General features: G+C 40.9%; 1 protein-coding gene and 1 long non-coding RNA gene across 2 annotated transcripts in view; one reads left to right on the top strand and one right to left on the bottom strand.

Annotated features, from left to right (window-relative positions):
* Positions 1 to 3,150: 3,150 nt before the first annotated feature.
* The window catches only part of LAMP2 (lysosomal associated membrane protein 2), a 36,579-nt gene continuing 18,943 nt past the window's right edge, over positions 3,151 to 20,786 (bottom strand). The window contains 5 exon segments of the mRNA XM_019421840.2: positions 3,151 to 4,599; positions 15,004 to 15,168; positions 15,664 to 15,727; positions 18,380 to 18,502; positions 19,538 to 19,725. Coding sequence (XP_019277385.1) covers positions 4,460 to 4,599; positions 15,004 to 15,168; positions 15,664 to 15,727; positions 18,380 to 18,502; positions 19,538 to 19,725 — 680 coding nt within the window. The 3' untranslated portion in view covers positions 3,151 to 4,459.
* LOC109250739 (uncharacterized) lies at positions 11,882 to 15,168 on the top strand. Its single transcript, XR_002073154.2, has 2 exons — positions 11,882 to 12,663; positions 15,010 to 15,168. It is a non-coding gene; the product is annotated as an uncharacterized LOC109250739 (long non-coding RNA).

Here is a 20,786-nt window from a genome sequence, read left to right as displayed (position 1 = left end):
GAGGAATACAACACTGTGCTTCCAAATCAAAGGGCAATTCACCAGCCTAGCCCATCAAGCAGGCCCTGGGATGAATGGTTCCCAGTACCTTACTCCAGAAGCCAGAGTCAGTAGAGGTCCCTACAGGGATACAAGTCTATATCAATATCAACAAATTTATATCAAGATCAACAAATTTACAGTATAATCCCAGTCCAGCTTTGGCTAGGCATTCCTCTTACCGATGTCACTTCAGGGCCCACTAGCCTCTAGAGTTAGCACTTGCTGCTGCGTGAACAGAGAAATCAATACATTAAAAATGTCCATTGGAACGTATTCGTATAGGGAATGGGAGACTGCAGGAGGCACACGAAGTATGTAAGTTTTGGGTTGGTTTTTTTTTGAGGATGAATTAACTTTCTGAACAAGTAAAGGCTCAAGGGAAAAAAAATTCTAAATCATAACCCTAAAAAACCATAAGCCATCCTATATCAACACTTTTTTTTAAAGCTGAAGATTTTCATTCATCCTTCAGCATAAATGTCAAGTCTGAGATAATCAATCTAGTCCAAACTGCAGAAGGCAAAAAAAAAAAAAAAGACATCCTTATTAAAATACGGTAGCCACTAACAGTGATGAAAACAGCCAGATTTTTGCTATTAAGCACAATATTCTGAAGCCATTTCTTACTTTCTTTTTTAACAGAAAAATACTAAACAGATTTAAATAATCATGATTAGGAGGTGAGGAAAAGAAGTCTTAATGAACCAAATTTTATGCTTGCCACCAATGAAAATGAATTCATTATGTTCTTGAATTTATTTCCTGAAGCAAGTTAAATTCTCGAACAGCCTTGATTTTGCAAATAACGTCAAACAAAGTAAGCAAAATACCAGTAACCGCAACATACAAAATTATTCTTCCGTAGAAATGCTTTCATAATTGAATCCAGAGGCTTAAAATCGTTATTTACTAAAAAACATACTCTAACCCACAATTTTTCTTCCAATTACATTTTAACAAAGGAAGAAAAAAATAGAAAAAAGAATGGTCCTAATACATTTTTTCTTAAATAAGTGCTACTCATGCCCAAGTTAGCTAGCAATTCACTGAAGTTAGTCTGCATATCTTCAACAATCAATTGCACAGCATTTCCTGGCACCTCGCCAAGGGAAATGTAACTTCTGATGGCAAAAAAAGCACTAGATTTAATTGATTACACAGACTGATAACCAGTACGACTTTTCCTTCTTCCAATCATATAAGAGATAAAGACAACAATTATAAGGAAGCCCAAGGCCACACCCACTGCAACAGGAATAAGAAAGTTGAGGTCAGAGTCAGCAGAACATTCTTCAGCTGTTAGAAAAGAACAGACAGAGAGCAAGGAAATTAGTAAGGAATGCAATTAAGCAGAAATGAGCCAACAAGAAACAAGCATTTCGAAAGTGAATGTAGATTAGTCTTTAATAGCATTACCCCCACGTCCTTATCTTCTTGATATTCACCCAAATATCTCTAAGGAACTGATCTTCCGATATCTCTCATTTTCACTTCATCTCAAATCACATCTAATTCCTCAGTACAGAAAGCAGAAGTTAAGGGATGAACAAGAAAAGAACTGTACTTGCCTAACACGGGAAATTTTTCTGTTTGTCTAATGGCACCAGGAAAAGAGCTGTCATCTGCACTTAACACACCGCCTGTGTGTTTTCCCACTCCCTTTCTCCCTTGCCACAACTATCATCAAAATATAAGTAAGAATTCTGTAGGAGTAATACAATTTAAGTTAAAAAGGACTTTGGATCAAGAAAATGCAGCATAATGTTTCTTTCACACAGGTATCAGGTAGTGAACAGTGGCCTGGAAGAACAGTAGAACCCGAGACATGGCAGTCCATTCCAGGACCACCAGGAAGGCAATGTGTGGTGTAGGTTTTGAGCTGTGGATTCAGACAGCCGAGTTCGAATCTCGACTACTTCAATAAGGATTTAAAGGATCTTGGTCAAGTTATTTAAACTGGGCTTCACTTTTCCTCATCTGTAAAAGGGGGATAATAATACCTGTATTTTAGTAAAAGGGGGATAATAATACCTGTATTTTAAGGTATTTGAGGATTAAATACAATTGGATTTCTAAAGCATCTGACACACATCAGATGGTCAACAAGTATTCATTCCCTTCTCTTTTCCTCCCATGTTTATGATCCCATCCAAGGTTTAGGTTTTGAAGCAGCAAGTAGGGATCAAAATAAGAGTGTTCACTATATTTTTATTGGAAAAGCCAATATTCAGTGCCTTCAAAAAATACTTAAAGTTGGTATCATGTGTTATTTATTGAAAGTAGTTAGTAGAGAAGCTCAAAGTGCCCCATTCTAATGTCACAATTTTATGTTTAAACTAGTTTTACTATTGAGTGACTAGATTTCCTTGGGACAATTTTGATCAAAATGCTAATAATAATGGTTTAACCTCAATGAAGTCACCCTCTTTTCTGTAAAATTATAGGGTGGGGCGCCTGGGTGGCTCAGTTGGTTAGCGTCCAACTCCTGGTTTCCACTCAGGTCATGATCTCATGGTTCAAGCCCCAAATCGGGCTCTGCACTACAGCATGGAGCCTGCTTGGGATTCTCTCTCTCCCTCACTCTGCCCCTGCCCCTCCCCTGCTCATGCTCTCTCTTGCTCTCAAAAAAAAAAAAAAAAAACCCACAAAACTTTAAAATTATAGGGTTAGAGGGGAGCCTGGGACTTCAGCTCAGGTCATGCTCTTGTGGTTTGTGGTTCAAGCCCCGTGTCAGGCTCTGTGCTGACAGCTCAGAGCCTGGGGCCTGCTTCAGATTCTGTGTCTCCCTCACTCTCTGCCCCTCCCCCACTCATGCTCGCTCTCTCTCTCTCTCTCTCTCTCTCTCTCAAAAATAAACAAACATTAAAAAATTTAAGAAATAAAATAAAATAAAATTATAGGGTTAGAGTAAATAGTCTTTAGGGTCCTTTCCAGTATAAACCTAATGCGATTAACATGACATATTTGGTGTGATATATGGTTGAGTAATACCTTGCACTTTTTCCTCTAATTTTACCTTTTATTCCTCTTGTGTTTTTGTCATTAATTAAAAAAAAAAACACACAAAACAAAACAGAAACCAGTTGCTAAAGGTACTGAGTACATGAATTTCAGTAATGACCATAGCTTTTATTGGAAGGATTTACTATATTTCACTGAAAGCCTTCAGAAACAGATGGCTGGGTACGAAGATACTGTCATCAGCGAGTTACAGAAATTCTGAACAAGCCAATATATACACAGAATGAATTAATAAAATAATCACTTCAGTGTGAATGTCTTCTCCCGTCCATTGGTTAAACTTCCTTCTCATTTGTCTATACATTCAATATGCACGCTGTACTTATAATGAGCAGTATGCTTCAATAGGGGCTGATTATCTAGCTCATTTTAATGGCAACAGCTTCTCTCTACCCCCCTATCTATGCTCTGCCCCACGGGGGCCTTCTCGAAGAAGCAAGAGCCTAGTTGCTATGCTTCAGTGCCTCCCTTCTGAGATTGCTGTTAGCTTACATTTTATAAGTACCAGTCTGATGACAACACTAAATAGATTTTAATGCTCTAGAGATCAACAAGATGAGGTAGAGAAACACAACACAATCTGTCCTAATTAGTTCATAGAATATTTCTATCTTTCAATGCTAATCAGGCATCCAAAGAAAAGAAAAACACAAGGAAAAACAAGGCAAGTGGTTAAATACGCTTGAATCTTTTCAGTCTATGTTGCAGAAAAAGAAGCAGTTTTTTTTTTTAACTTTAATTCTGAAGCCAGTTTAAAGTTCTGTTGTGGTCTCTTGGGTCTGTTTTTCACTCAGGGAAAAGTCACAAGCCTGAGATCCTGGCTTCATCCTTAAATCAAACTCAAAGAAAACAGCAAGTCACATAACCTAAAAAATGTTGATGGTCCTGAGGACATTCGACTAAAAACCAAGTTTGAGCATATTTGATGGGCATTTATGTCACATCGATATTTATTGAATGAGCTATATGCAAAAGTACTGTGATGAGTTTAAATCAGGATAGTTCTAATATTAAAACAGAACACTGGTAGTGAAACAGGATTTATTAATTCCATTAAGAGACAGCTACATATTTTATTCTTATAATGGCCAGGTTAATAAGTTTAAGGCATCTGAGGTTAGGATCAAAATTTGGCCAAGGCCTCTAAAAGGGTAGACCTTAACACACCACACACCAATGTTTTTAACCAGCTTGTCTTCAGGACCAGTAAATACAGTATTTAATTTTAAGCTGATAAAAGAGAATAGTTTTTATTCATAAAGACTTATCTCTAAATGCTGGGACTGATTTCAAAAGTTTCAACACATCAGTCTTAAGAGAGCAACGTGTTTCAAAATTGAAAGGCAAAAAAATCTTATGTGCATGTATTTTTATATAATCAATCAAACTACAGGTTCTAGAATTGCTCATATCCAGCGTGATGGCGCTTGAGACCAATAAAGTAAGCCAGCAACACTAGAATAAGTACTCCTGCCAATGCTGCTCCCACCGCTATGGGCACAAGGAAGTTGTCGTCATCTGCACTGCAGTCTTGAGCTAGACATGGAGAAAGGACAATTGAGAACAGAAACAGTGACAAAATTTCAAATCTGCAAATGTTAGGTTAAAATGACAGCACTTCCTGACACGCGTATTTGTCTCTGACGCCAAGGGAACAAGTCACTGGCACTCCTTATCGGCAAATGAGATGTTCCACCAAAGCGATTTCCAAATAACCAAATCGTACACTTTTAAGGACCTCCCCCGCCCCCCTGCAAATGCAGTCATTTTGGATGAAAGGTACATAAACTGATCACATACCCTTCCCAGGTTTCTTAAACGGAAGATAATGATACACAGAATGAATCTTTCCTTGATGACCAGGCTGTGAGCTTTCAGAGGCCAACTGTTATAATGTAGAAGCAGCAGAGTGCCCAGAACACTGCAGATTGTGAAGCATTAATGCAAGGAGCCAACTGAACAGCCATACAAAGCAGACATATGAACTCAACACGTAGCAACCTGAGGTCATTGAGCAGAAAGGAGAAGCTGACCCTGATAGCATAGCTGCCTGCCTCTGGTGTGAGTCAGACAAGAAAAGCAGGGGTTAGGATCTCAAAATGCGCTGTGATGGGGCGGCAGCCCACAAAGGGCCATGGAAGTGTTTCAGAGGCACACTCAACTCGGCCTTGTTACACAAGGCATACTTTGAAAGGGGTGACACTGGTGACTGAGGAATGAGCAGGAACCGGGGCGCCTGCGTGGCTCAGTCAGCTGAGCGTCAGACTCTTAGCTCAGGTCATGATCTTGTGCTTCGTGAGATCGAGCCCCGTGTTGGGCTCTGTGCTGAGAGCACAGAGCCTACTGGGGATTCTCCCCCTGCTTCTCCCTCTGCCCCTCTCCTCCCTCTCCAAAAAAAAATTTATGAGTAGAAATTAACCATGCAGATAATGCGGGAAGGGCATTCCAAGTATATGAAACAGCACATACCAAAATATGGAGGGCAAGAAAACATGGCATTTCAGGGGAAATGCAAGCAGGTTGGCATAGCTAGGATGGATCAAGAGGTACTCTTGGCTGGAAAAGCAGCAGAAAAAGGACTCCAGGACCAGCTCACAAAGGCATTCTATGCTCTAGGTAGCCTGGCCTCATACTGATGGGGGGAAAAAAACAGTGTAGTAAGATTTTAACCAGGATATTGTTTTGGAAGTTACGGCAGCTGCAGGACTGGAAGTGAGGAGGCGTCTCTATTGCTAGAGGCCAGAAGACCAATAATATGGTCCCGAACCGGGTTAACGAAGCACAGATACAGAAAGGGACAGACTAGCGATCCAATGAGAAGGCAGAATTGACCACACAGATATTGGGGGTGTGGTAGGAGGTAATAAAATGGCTTTCAATTCCACACTTGAGTGATTATGTAGATACTGGTGCCGTTCATCATGATAGGGAATACAGGAGGGAGAATCTGTGCATTCAGATTTGTTTGTAGTTATTTTTATGTGTGTGGGCTGGGTTTTTTTAATTTATCTATTTTATTTTTGTGAGTGTGGGCAGGGTGGAGAGAAATATGTGGAAGAGGGAGATGGTCAGTTTTGGATCTTCTGGGTTTAAGATGCCTGCCTGTGTCCCAACCGAGTGGTTGATGAACCTAAGTGACAATAAAAACCAGGGACACATTTATGTCTCAGCAAGGGCAAACAGAATTTAAAAAGGACCAGAGACAAAACCCTTGGGAACACTAATATTTGAGGAATAAAGGAGCAAGGAAAAGAAATAGAAAAGGCATGTAGAAAGTGGTGCCACAGAAGCCAAGGAAGGAAACAGCTTCAATCAGCATGGAAGAATAGTGAAAAATATTAGAGAACCTACTGGATCTCTAGCAATATGGAAGGTGTTGGCTGTGAGTCCAATTGCTATAGGTTTAGGAGCAAAAGGAAAGTGATCGGTTGGGAGATCAACGACTTGGGATGGGGAACCGTTCAGTAGTCGTTCTGACAAGTTTAGAAGAGAGGACAAGGAAGCAGGTAGTTAGAAGAACAAAGGCTAGCTTTAGGGTGGAAGAGACTTAAATACAGTCTGTAGACCAAGGGAAAGAGCAATTAACAATTGACTGAAGACGGGGCGCCCAGGTGGTCCAGTGGGTTAAGCGTCCAACTTCAGCTCAGGTCATGATCTCACGGTTCGTGGGTTTGAGCCCCGCGTCGGGCTCTGTGCCGACAGCTCGGAGCCTGGAGCCTGCTTCGGATTCCATGTCTCCCTCGCTCTCTGCCCCTCCCCCACTCACACTCTGTCTCTCTCATTCTCCCTCAAGAATAAATAAACATTAAAAAAAGTTAAAACAGGGGCGCCTGGGTGGCTCAGTCGGTTAAGCGTCCGACTTCAGCTCAGGTCACGATCTCGCGGCCTGTGAGTTCGAGCCCCGCGTCGGGCTCTGTGCTGACGGCTCAGAGCCTGGAGCCTGCTTCCGATTCTGTGCCTCCTTCTCTCTCTGCCCCTCCCCCTTTCATGCTCTGTCTCTCTCTCAAAAATAAATAAACATTAAAAAAATTTTTTAAAAAAAGTTAAAACAAACAAACAACAACAAAACAAACAATTGACTGAAGACAATGGTACAAAGTTGCCTAGGAGGCAGGTGAAATGGGATCCTGGAAGCACCGAGCAGGAAAAGAAAAGCGACCGAGAGTGGAGAGGAGGAAGCAATGGTACAGATGGAGGTACACCTGCAGAGGAAGGCAGCTGGGATGTTGAACCATCACTTCTACTTTCCATTTCCTTGCCTCTTACTGCCCTAGCTTGCAATCTACCAGGGTTTGAGAAATCAGATACTTAAGCTCGTTAGAACTGTGTCGAAATAAGAATGGACAGGCTACAAGGCAATTCTGATTGTGCCTACATTTAAGAAATGGGCCAGGCTTTTGCTAGCCTCTGGGGCAATAACTGGGAACAGGATGCAATCCTGGAGTTTATGGACTTTATGATATCGGCTTTGGCTGCCAGCTCAATGATCTTTTTTACTTGCTTCTTGGTTCTGTTAGAGATCCAGATAGCGGAGATTGCCAGATGTGACTTGTGAGTATACGGGCAGGAGCACCCGGTGAGCTGACTCCTCCCCTTCAATTTCCCAAATTACCACCCAGCATATAAACTATGAGGTGACATGAACCATAAAGTATTATGCCTTGGATGTAATATAACTTGGTTTTTAAAAAATTCATTAGCAGATTAATTTCTTATTCTGGCAACGGATTCATAGTCCTCTCTTTCCCAAATTGGGTATTTGACCTAGTACTGAAACGACTTTCATAAATACTGCCAATAAGGCTTTCATGTAAGACAAATATTCCCAGAGTAGATCAAAAAGGCAATTCCACTAATACAAAGACCTTTCTCGATGCTGTCACTTACTTAAAATGCTCTCAATTAGTATGTGAAGTATTAATTTATAATAACTATTGATTTTACGAATTCAGCCTTTAAAAATTCTTTAGGTGATGGAAAGAAATTTTGGAAAACAGTAATTTTAACAGGATCACATCCTGAAGGAAAGAAAATCTCTCAGGTCATTTTGACCTGATATATTTGCAAAATGTAGACTTGAGACCCATACTGAAAATATTTCTGGAGAAACAAAGAGTGTATTTGTGGAAGAGTTCAATAATTAATTACTGAAGCACTGAAGATTTTTAAAGATAAAAAGGTTTCACGGCTGCTGAAATTTCAATGAAAAGTTTCATATAGATTAAAAATTCTATTAATCCTCAATTTTCTGTTAGCTCAGAAATTTTTCAAAAACTATTTTCAGTGAACAGTTTTCAGTCGGAAAGCGGAGATATACATTTGTGACAAAATATAAAACAAACTCATCTTAAAAACCAACTGCCTCAAAATTTCTCTTTGGAAGAATCAGCATTAAGAATCATATTTTTTTAAAGAAATTTTTAATGTTTATTTTTGAGAGAGAGTGCACAGGTGCACAAGCAGGGAAGGGGCAGGCAAAGAGGGGGATAGTGGATCTGAAGGGGCCCCCACACTATCCGCAGAGAGCCCGATGCAGGGCTTGAACTCACCAAAGGAACCGTGACATCATGACCTGAGCCGAAGTCGGAGGCCTAACTGACAGAGCCACCCAGGTGCCCTAAGAATCACAGTCTTATGTGACACCTAATTATATACCTTTTAGTTCTACAAACTGTTTGAAGTGTATCACATGAACCTGAAGATACTTGAAGCTACTCAGTATTACCCAAACATGTCTATGCTAGTTTTCAAAAACAAGATATGGTAATTATTGATGCAGAAAGCTAGTTACCAGAATAAAAGAGATGGGTGGGAGCAAGAGGAGCCCAAGATAATTTAACATTATCTACTTAAAGAAACAAAGATGAAATGCTAAAATCTTAAAAAATATCTGAGTCTTACAAGAATTCCTCCCGAAAAGTGCAAGAAGCTTCAGATGGTATATTTTACGCTGTATATAAAGTATGCTCTTGATTATATCTAGTAGCTTCTTTTCAGATTTGTTCTAAAAATACTCAAAATTTTCACTGAAATGGAAACTATCACTCAAAGAAATCAAGAGTAACAGGATTTTAAAGCCCTCAGCCCCCAGATGAAGAAATGGAGACCCCAGAAGTTAAGCAGCTTGGCCAAAGTCACATGGCAGCTAGTAGCTGGAAGTTGTGACAATTAACTGGCAGTCACATGGCTGAAGTGGGCAATCCAGAGGAAAGTTAGGTTGGCAACGCCAGGTTGCCAAGTTTTTGTGCGTACTAGGTGACTGGGAAGCTAGGTGAAAATTGGACGATTCAAGTATTTTAGGGTGATCTGAGAGAGTGATTGCACCCAATCTTATTTTGGTTCAGATCAATAGCTGGGTTTGTATGGCTGCAATGTACAGCTACTATCTATAGATATTAAATATCAGCCTCAACTTAGAGAGTTGAGAAAAGTGAACAAAGAGGGGCACCTGGGTGGCTCAGCCGGTTAAGCATCCGACTTCGGCTCAGGTCATGATTTCACAGTTCATGAGTTTGAGCCCCACATCGGGCTCTGTGCTGACTGCTCAGAGCCTGAAGCCTGCTTCGGATTCTGGGTCTCCCTCTCTCTCTGCCCCTCTCTGTCTCTCCCAAAAATGAACATTAAAAATCTTTTTAATAAAAATAAATAAAGGAAAAAAGAAAAGTGAACAGGGAGATACTCTAAAGGTCTTCCTATGAAATAAATATTCCAGATCACTGGTTCTCTAATTGGCTACATGCCAGATCTTACTGGAGCGCTTACACACACATACACACACACACACACGTGCACACACACGCACACCCAGATATGCTAAGTGAAATCTTCTAGGAATTGAGGCTGGCATGTGAATTTTTCTAACAAGCTTCCCAGGTGATTCTTAATCTGTAGCCAGCCCAGCATCAGTACAGACCAATGCACGGAACCACTCTTCCAGATGGTAATACACAGAATATTTTGGAAATAACTTAGTTCCACTTCTAAGCTTTTCTAAAGTTTTCCCTTTTGGAAGAAATCGTCATCATAAAGTATACAAAAGTTTTACTTTAACCAATGGGAAAAAATGTGAGCAAATTTCCTTAAGAAATAAAAGAATCTTTATTGTTTGTTTTAGAAGCAGTATGTTGAGCAAATTGGACAGGCAAATATCTAAACACCATACATCAACTAGTGGTTTAAACATATGAGAAAAAAACATGAAAAGTATTTACATGGACCAGTTTCTTTATACAAATGCTAAAACATGAGAAACACCTAGAACCAAATAGCATGTGAGACCAGCAAGGTGTAAACCCAGTACAAAGAACAAAACTACAAAAGGTACAAAGAACATGTGGCTATAGGAAGTAATAGTGTAAGTAAGAGGATATAAACTGGCCCATGTAAAATACAAAAATATTCAATGAAGTCAGATTTTCTACAAAACAGTGCTAATTAGAGGTATTTTAATATGAATTAGGTATATAATCTAAATGTAAAAACTTTTAGAAACATCAACAGCATTAAGCAAGCGCCACCCACTTGTGCTTCCGGTTTTTATTTTCAAATAAAAAGCTGCTTTATTTTGACTCATGAGAAATATCTAACGCCCATTTTCTTACAAGCATTATCTATTCATATAAGGTTAACAATCCTACACTAGAACACTATTTAAAAGTAAAAAATAACTTTTAAAAATCAGATTTATATTTAGTCTTTAAAAAGTGCCTTAAGCTGGCAATGCAGCTCAATGTAGCTTTAAAGGAGGGGCTGGCCAAGAATCTGATTCTGAGCCAGTAAGAGTTTCAGGCTACTCTAAGCAGAGAGCAAATCTAAGTGGGAGAAAGTATTTGCCACTCCAGCGTAACTCGAAAGATACCTATAGACATACACATGCTAACATGCAATTGCCTGTGTGTGTGTGTGTGTGTGTGTGTGTGTGTCTGGTGTATATAGCCAGACTACCAAAGTAATTTAACATCAGTCATAGTTTGGAACCCACGTATCCCATTTTCTAGTGAATGTGGGGGCACATAATCTCCCACTCCAAAATCACAGGAACCTCCCTCCCATATATGGCTGCATACTAAAAACTTTTAAATATTTGCTCAGCCATTCCAATACCAAAAAAAAGGTCTCCTAGAGCAGTGAAAACTACCTGATGTGTTAACTATCAAGCTGAAATGTTTTGCTTTCTCATATAAACATTAGGCAGTGCATGATAAGTGGACAATTGGTGCATCTCTCCAGGGCACAAAACTGAACACAAAGTACATGAATTAGTAATGATTCCACCATAATGAACAATAATAACGTTAAGTTTTGATTAGCACAGAACCATTTAAATGTGAAAGTCAAATTAGTAAATGCTGTAGCAATCGATGCAAGCTGGAAGAAAGCAGAACTTTTTAATGGACTAAGAGAAGACCAAGACTTTTAGGTTAGGTGCGAGTTACTTTCTAAGTGTAAGTGCACTTCTTTGTCTGGGTTCTAGGACATCCTGGCATTTCTTCTTTAAGAAAAAGAGAAGGAAAGGAAAGGAGAAGAGAAAAAAAACACAAGAAAAGAAAGAGCATACTACCACCGAGAAGCATACTGCAAGGCTAAAGAGAAACCACATTGATTTCTGCACTGCGTGTAGAGGCCAATTTACAGGTACAAAGGTCTAACGCCCCAAACTGGCACTGCCTAGCAATTATCTCTAAAGCACCTAGAAAATGGATTGAAATGCCCAGTTGGAATAGTCTTGTGTCTTGCCATTAAAAGATTGAAAGAAATCCACTTTTTTCTTTAAAAAAAAAAAAAAAGGATTAAACAAGATTAACACCTATTCCAAAATTTATACAGCTTTTGTATCTTTTGTCATTACAGCCACATTAAATACAAATGTATTCAAAAGGCATTAGAAAAGCATTCAACGCTAAGAACATAATACCAGACCCTGTTCAAATCTATTGGCATATCTCTCATAGGTCAAATATGCAGCAATGCCAAGGTAGCTAAGTTAACCTGCAAACAAAATCACAAAAAAATGCAAAAGGAGCAAGTACAAATCCACTGTAGGATGCACTGTGTCAATTTTGAATCCATGTAGGAAAAAAAAAAATCTCTTTTTGAAATCTGTTTCCTGAACTGTAGATTGCTCACCAGAATACCTACAGCAAATATGCAGAAATACTAATTCAAGACAATAGAGTAGAACCAATAACCCAGGTGATTTCACACATGCTTTTTTGCCGTGGAAATAAGTTTTAAATTCCTTGGCTGGGTGGGGGGAAAGACCCAAAATCATGTGATTAATGTGTAGTTTATAGTTTTGAGGGGGGGGTTCTATTTATTTAAGTTCGAAATCCCCCACACCACCCATTCTAAGATCAGAACTGCAACTAAAATATACCTCAAACTGAACAGTATTGCATGTTGGAACTTGTACTTGCTTTGTTATTTTGTAACAGAGATCACATATGGATCAGTATTACAGAGTCTGATATCCGGCATAGCTTTTTCTTCTGCCAATTAGGTAAGCAATCACTATAACGATAATCAAGCCTGAAAGACCAGCACCAACTATAATTGGTATTAGAATGGTGTCATCATCCAGCGAACACTCCTGGGCTGTAGGTGAGAAAAAGTGTGTGACAAATAATGAGTATAATCAAAAATGAATGTCCAAAAGTAAAAGATGTTGATTCAAAAGTCAGAAACGCTCTTACGAAATCAACGTTAAGTAACTAAGACAAGTATATTGTAATGATAAAGCTACAGAAAATTATGGATTGCTCTAGAATTAAAATCCTAAAACTTACTGGTCTTTTCTTTCGTGTGTGTATGAATATAGGTATTCACGTATATGAATACATATATACTGTACTCCTTTATATCTCTGAGTAAGCACATACATACATGTACGTGTTTCATATTTCAAGTCCTTTCCAAAATAGAGGAATGTTACTTTACCAGAAATGAAGAGAGTTAATCCAGCTCATTTCTACATGGCCAGATTAGCCTCTTAGTGGTAGAGTCTTTTGGGAAATTGAGCACAGATCAGAAAAGTTTAATCATGGGATTAGAACCGTGCTGGCTCTGGAATCCTTTAGAGCAGAGAGCAAACTATAGCCTGGAGGCCAAATCTGACCCAAGAGCTAAATATGGCTTTTCGACATTTTTAAATGATTTAAAAAAAAAAAAGAGGAAGAAGAAATTTTGTGACACATGAGAATTATATGAAATTCAGATTTCAGTATCCATAAATAAAGTTCTATTGGAACCCAGCCACACTCGTTTGTTTATTGCCTGTGGCTGTTTTCATGCTACAACAGAACTGAATAGTTGTGACAGAGCCCATATGGCCTCCAAACTTAAAAACACTTACTGTCTGTGCCTTACAAATACACTTTGCAGATCCCTGACCTAGAGTGTATGATTTTAATGGCTACAGAAGTCAAGAAACTGGGACCTCTTACTAATTTGTGTGTGTTTACTGCATTTATCAACCTGCCCAGGGCTGGCAGCCCACACGGGCTAGCTTGTCTATTTCTGGAGAGTAGTCCCATCCAGTAGAATCCAATCAACACTCTTTTACCTTACTGCAAGTCTATTTCCTCCTCCTCTACAGTCAAGTATATCATATTTATGGGTACCCATGGTCAAGAACCTAGCTCCATGAGTATATTACACATCCATTACCAGGATTAAATGCTGTATATTCCTTTGGGTACCATTTTTAACTCTACATACAAAAAAACCAAAGTTTCAGATCCGAGAAGGAACGCAGCCCATCTCTATCTCTATTACAGCTGACTAGCTAAGCAGACCCGAGCTACTATCACACTGAAAATGATTTTCAATTCTAAACACAAATCTGGGCCTAAAATTAGGGTAACAATGTAGGGAAGCTAGATAAAGACTCAAAAATAAAACTATGAAAGGATCAAAATAATCGTAGTACATAAGCAAAACTGACGAGGGAAAAGGAAGGCTTCAAAACAATTTCTAAGTGTGACTGACCTCTCCGGTCACGAGAATGGTGGGATAAAGGCCCCCCACTTACCCTAGCCTAACCAGGTCAGGCAGGGGGATTCAGCACCACTGCAAAAGCGGTTCAGGGGCTCATGGCACATTTGCTTTTAAACACAGCTTCCACATTTCCTTCTAAACCAGAGAATTAATTGTTAAAAAGGATGCAGACGGTTTGAATGGCTCTGCTCAGCAGAGCTGTGATCCACAAACCCCCAATTTTAGGTAATCAGTCTAAAAGGACAAGTCAATTAAGGAATTTTATGTACTTTTTTTTCCCCTGTGTGCAAATGTTAATCTTGTAATGCCAAATGCATCTTTCATATTCATATCAACACACTGAACTGAGCCCTCCACAAAGGTTTCATTAAAAAATCTGATAAATACCACCATTAGCCCTGAGTAGATCTTCCAAAAAAACCTCATTCACACTGGCACATGCTTTTAAAAACTCTCCAAATCATTCTGGCTGACCAAAACACTGCTCGTGGTATTTGAGGCTTTGCTAATCATAATCTTTTGTCTTAACAAAATAAGACCCAACTGCTTTTATTCGCGTATGAAAACATTTCCGATGAGAAGATGGCCCCCCAAAAACAGATCCAAGATGCTCAAAGCTGCCATCCTTCTCACAAACTAAAACCTAGGAGTGTCTATACCTTAAGCTCACTTAAGCTCATTGAAAGCTTCCATCAGTTTTTAGCCTTAAGAACTTGGGTGCAAACGGTTCTCAGATCCACGCAAAAAAATCTAGTTTGAGCAAACCGATGAGCCAAATACAGTTCACACAACTTGCTCAAGGCTATGCGAACTCTCCAACAGAGTCACAAGAGGTGAATTCATATTTCTGTATTTCAATGCTTTGATGCCCATGAGCCAAAGGAAAAGCCACCTATCAGTCAACATGAGAACATAAATTATCAACAGAACTTGCTCAGCTCTTACCTGTAGAATACTTTCCTTCCATCACGTTGAAAGGCTGAACCCTTAGATCAAAGGTATTTATCTGAAATGCTCCAGACACTGAAACAGTCTGCTCTTTGTTGCACATATAAGAACTTCCCAGGGGCGCATCCCAGTAGCTCAGATTGTTATTTGCGATGCTGAAAACTTTAAGGAAAACAGACATGTCAGTAACTTCTTTTTAAAGTAGGCTCTATGCCCAATGTGTGGCACGAACTCACGACCCTGAAATCAAGAGTCGTATGCTCTACCGTCTGAGCCAGCCGGGCGCCCCTGTTAGTAACATCTCATCCTGTCGACCTAAGAAATGGAACAGTCCTCAGAATTTTCCAGGGAAGTATGGAAGCTTGGGGTACAGGGTCTACCCACAAAAAGCCATTCTTATGGCCACTAGGTTTCCTATCTTTCTATAGAGGTTTCTATGGTCAAAAAAATCAGTCACATCCTTGACTATTAGCCACCACACTTCGAAAATAAGGGAGACTTAAGTTACTGATTTTCATGTGTGGTCGAGGTACAATTTCCACACAGAGTCTTCTGTTGCATTAAATAAGGTACTATTTGGTAACAAGACAGCTATGGTTTCTATTTCTTCAGTGAAACCCAGCCCACTCTTCTCCCCGAGGCCAATGCTTTGCTTACCAGAGCCATTTACTAAATACATGCTGATATTCACTTCCTTCAGATAGAATCGGTTTTCATTTTTCTGTTAGGAAAAGAGCTTCGAGTTAATCAACACATCGCAACTGTCTACAGGTACAGTTAATATCTACAGACAAAAAGCAATCTAATACTATTATCCAGAAAATAAAGCCACAGATTAGACCCCGGGCCAAGAGAATAAACTGCAACGAAGTAAAACGTGACAGAATCTTTTTTCCTCTGCATTTTGTTCCCATTTTTGGACCAAAGGTGTAGTCACATGGCTCTTCGACACTCAACAGTTCAGCCCCTCATTTTATTCCTCGTGTCACTTGCTGAGCCCTCGCCTCCTCTAGCCTGGATCTCGACAGTCTCTTCTTAACTGGGCTCCCTCCCCGCCTTTTCAGCCTCTCCAGCTGGGATCTTTCCTTCACTGCTATTATCTTTGTGAAGCACTCATCTGATCAGCCAGTCATTCTAATTATTTTAGTGCTTAGCATGTACAAGGCAACATTATCTAAGTGCTCCAGGGAGCCGGCCACGTGAACCAGACTCAGATCCCACCCCCACCATGTTTGCAATCTGCCAGGAAAGATAAGATAAATACATAAAGAAATAACCATATTGCAAAAAAAAAAAAAAAAGACAGTGACAAGTTATAAAAATTAAAAGGAGACAGATGACATCCAAGTAGGAAAGAAGCAAAGTGATACAAGCTTAGGGATAGGCCATTTGAACTAAGTAGGACTCAATCAGGAAACCAGCAGGAAAGGGTATTCGAGAAGGCAACAGCATGAGCTAAGGTAACCAGAAAATAAGCATCGTCACAAGTACGCTAGCATTTGAAACGTACTCAGTACCAAGCAATGTTCTTAAAACTTCACATCGAATAATTATAATGCCCCGGTCTGGGATGGGGTGATCGAAGTAGGGAGATGTTAAAGTGATTTTCCCCAAGGCTATATGGTTGGTAGTCAGTGAGGTGGGGTTTGAACCCAGGAAGCCTGGCTGCAGAGCCTATGTACTGATTACTACTATGCTCTCCTACCTCACTGAAAGTGCACAGGGCACAGGGTGAGGGGAGCATGGGATTCATGAGAAGGGAGAGAAGGAAACAAAGCCGGACATGCAAGTTACGTTGCATGGTGCGGGCGGGGGGTGCCGGGGGAGACACTGGAAATACACTGCCGTGGAATTTAGAGGTTATCTTGTTGGTAAAACAGAACCACTGCAGGTTTCTGGGGAAGAGCTGTGCTGCAGGAAGGTTACACTGATGCAGAAGAACACTGAGGGAGGAGAGGAAGAGGAAGGACTAGTTAGGAGGCTGTTTCAACAATCCAGGTAAGAGGTCATGCAAGCTGGAATCAGGGCCAGGAAGGAAGGTGACAGATGGGGAAGGAAAATGGAAGGGAGAGACGCAGAGAAATGTCAGGAGGAAGCATAAAAGAGGCTATCTCTCTCCTTGACTTAGGCTACATCTCAGCTTGGCATTCAAGGCTCCTCACAGTTTGTCCCAACTACTTTTCCATACCCATCTTTCGTTAAACATGCCACATGCCTCATTCTCCTAGCTGGTCTTGACTGTGTTCCTTTACCCAGAAAGTACCTGTACTTACTCCCCTTAGCTCCATATGTATAAATCTAACCCATCCTTGAAGGTCCAGCTCAAATGTCATCTCTTCCATGAAACCTTGACTCTCCTCCACCCAAAATGAACCACTGCCTCCTCTATACTCCCACAGGCTTTGTATTTTCTTCTGGTCTATCACTCATCCCACTTTAAGTTTAGTTATTTGGTGGGGGGAAGGGAAGAGAGAGAGGGAGGGAGAGAATTTTAAGCAGGCTCCGCAGAAGGTTCCCAGGGCTCAGCCCTGGATTTGAGCATGAACAAAATCCTGAACACTGCCATTATAAACTATCTTGATTTAATGAATTTATGTGTGTTAAGTACTTAAGCCAGAGCCTTGCACATGGCAAGTACTCAATAAATGTTAACTATTATCAATGCTGGTACTGTGACAAACAGTAGAGCCTCCAAAAAACACTAAGATATTATAGCAAACACGAATTTTCTAACCAGTAATAGAGAAAAATATTATGGAAACTACTTTTTATCTTTTATAAAATACATGACATATAAATTCACACATACTTTATGATTAAGTATATCTATATGAGATGGATTACAGAGTTTCCGGGGGGGGGGGTGGGTTAATTCTCGCTTCTATCCTAAAGTCTGTGTGACGGCAGAACGGTCACTTTTGGTGAACATTAATACAAGAGTCCTGCCCACGGACCACTGAGGTGACTCTCAGGGATGAAAGCTGATCAATGGACTACACTTTATAATTAAGTAGTGCTGAAATGGAAAACACAGCTAAATAGCCAACCCCCCACCAAACACACAGCTGTTTAGACTTTCAGATGTGTTCCTAAGAAAACGAACCTAATCTTTTTTTTTTTTAATTTTTTTTTTTTAACGTTTATTTATTTTTGAGACAGAGAGAGACAGACATGAACGGGGGAGGGGCAGAGAGAGAGGGAGACACAGAATCGGAAGCAGGCTCCAGGCTCTGAGCCATCAGCCCAGAGCCCGACGCGGGGCTCGAACTCGCGGACCGCGAGATCGTGACCTGAGCCGACGTCGGACGCTTAACCGACTGAGCCACCCAGGCGCCCCAAAACGAACCTAATCTTAGAAAAGTCTGTTACTCACCACGGCAAAGACAAAGTCAAGAAATTTGATGTTGCTGCTGTTCAGCCTAAGCAGAGCGCTCTGAGGATGGCAGTTACCGGTGAAGTCGGTTGTGTTGGGGTTGATGTTAATAATCGAAGCAACCTGTCGTGGAAGGAGAGGGAGAAAAGTACACATTAACCATACGAGTCCACGGCAAAACCTTATACTCTAATCCGCCACGTCGGTGGAGAACAGAAATTCCTTTTGTCTGGATACCTAGGTTCACGGTGTCTTACTTTCAAACAAAGTTGGCACGGGCTCTCAAGCTAGGACTCAGACAACTTTAAGGAAAAAAAAGAGAGAAAAACAAGAGGGAAGCTTCCTCAGCAATGAGCCAAATGACAAGACACATTTTTATGGAGCACAAGGGCCATCTGTCTAGCTTGTTTAAGTCGCCAGACTCCGGGAACGGGCTTGGGCGCCGGCACGTCCTCTGTAGCCTCGGCGGAGCACTGCAGCTAGAGGAGTGCATCTCTCCGACCTGAGTCATCAAAGAGCTGGAGACACAGCTGCGCCGTTCCTGGCATCATCAACCTACACTGCGCTTCAGATACAAATGCGAAGGATTCATATTTTAAACGGACTGAAATAAAGATCAACTATTTGTACTCCGATCTGCTGATGGTAAATACAATCCAAACCCCAAGGAGTCCTGGATACAGCTAGGTTTCCTGCTGGCCAAGACAAGGCCTTGACAGTGACATTAACTCTTTGTGTAACTCCAAACTAATCAAACCTCAACGAGTCAACATCAAATCTCTGTTTAAAACAGAATCGGCCTAGGGGCGCCCGGGTGGCTCAGTAAGACTCTTGATTTCAGCTCAGGTCATGATCTCACAGTTTGTGAGATCGAGCCCTGCAACGGGCTCTGTGCTGACAACGCGGAGCCTGCTTAGGATTCTCTCTCTCTCCCTCTCTCTCTCTGCCCCTCCCCTCTTCGCACTCTCACCCCCTCTCTGTCTCAAAACAAATAAATAAAGTTTAAAACGAAAACCAGAATCGGTCTAGTGCTCGCTTCGGCAGTACGTATATTAAGACAGAATCAGTCTAGTAACAGGACTCTTGGGCCAGACGTAGGATATACCGTATTTGAAAGGAAATACGAGAAGAACATACCAAGAAAAATAGACAACTAACCTTCTCGTAAGTAATGTTCAGCTGCAGCCCCATGGTAGCCAGGAGACAAGTACCATTGCTATTATTAACCGAGTAGGACCCAACCTCTGGTTTTTCCTTTGGAATGGGCGTTGTGGTAGGAGCCGGTGTGGTGGTGGGAGTGATGGGCGCCACAGTGGTTGAAGTTCGATCTTTTTCACACAGAAATTCTAAAAGAAACAAAGGACAAAATAAACTAAAGGGGACTTTTCCTCAATTCATAAGGCCAGGAAAGAACAAAATATCTCTCACAACAGAAGTCTAAAGGTTACATTAGGGGCAGGGGCCACCTTGATACTACAGAGGTTCCCCAACTGCTGCTTCAGATGCACACTGTCTCTAAGGGTTATGACACACCAGACACATACAAACACCGTATCTACTTACACGTGGCCACACACTCCCATTTGTAGACCCTTAAGTCCCTTTATTCCCAAAGAACTTCACCTGCCTCTGATGTGAAGATGAGAGATTTAAGCTTTTTTAAAATCGTTTTACTTATTTATGTTGAGAGAGACAGAGACAGCTCGAGCAGGGGAGGGGCAGAGAAAGAGAGGGAGAGAGAGAAAATCCCAAGCAGGCTCCCTGATGCCAGCCCAGAGCCCGACTCGGGGCTCAAACTCACGAAACCGTGAGACCATGACCTGAGCCAAAACCAAGAGTCGGACGCTTAACCGACTGACCCACCCAGACACATGAAGAGATTTAAGTTTGAAAACATTCCACTCCTACCTAGGCCCACCCTCTTCTTCCCCGCACACAGCCACTATAAGGAAGGAGAGTGTTTACCAGAAAAAAAGTTTAGAGATCATTAAAGGGTTCAAATGGTAAACCCATTTTTTGGTAGCACCCCTACAGCAAATCAGACACATTTTAAACTCCCCTTAGGCAGTGTTGGTAGTTTTCCAGAGCTCGTGAATGAGAAATTACGACATTTCCATAAAGTCATATATAAGTTACAAAAGCAGTTTATAAAATTCAAGCTTCGAACACAAGCTGTGACAACGCGGAGCCTGCTTAGGATTCTCTCTCTCTCCCTCTCTCTCTCTGCCCCTCCCCTCTTCGCACTCTCACCCCCTCTCTGTCTCAAAACAAATAAATAAAGTTTAAAACGAAAACCAGAATCGGTCTGGTGCTCGCTTCGGCAGTACGTATATTAAAACAGAATCAGTCTAGTAACAGGACTCTTGGGCCAGACGTAGGATATACCATATTTGAAAGGAAATACGAG

The sequence above is a fragment of the Panthera pardus genome, unplaced genomic scaffold (assembly GCF_024362965.1).
Source record: "Panthera pardus isolate Hobbes unplaced genomic scaffold, ASM2436296v1 HiC_scaffold_27, whole genome shotgun sequence".
Classification (NCBI taxonomy): domain Eukaryota; kingdom Metazoa; phylum Chordata; class Mammalia; order Carnivora; family Felidae; genus Panthera; species Panthera pardus.
Note: the sequence above shows the minus strand (reverse complement) of the source record. Positions and strands in the feature narration are given on the sequence as shown.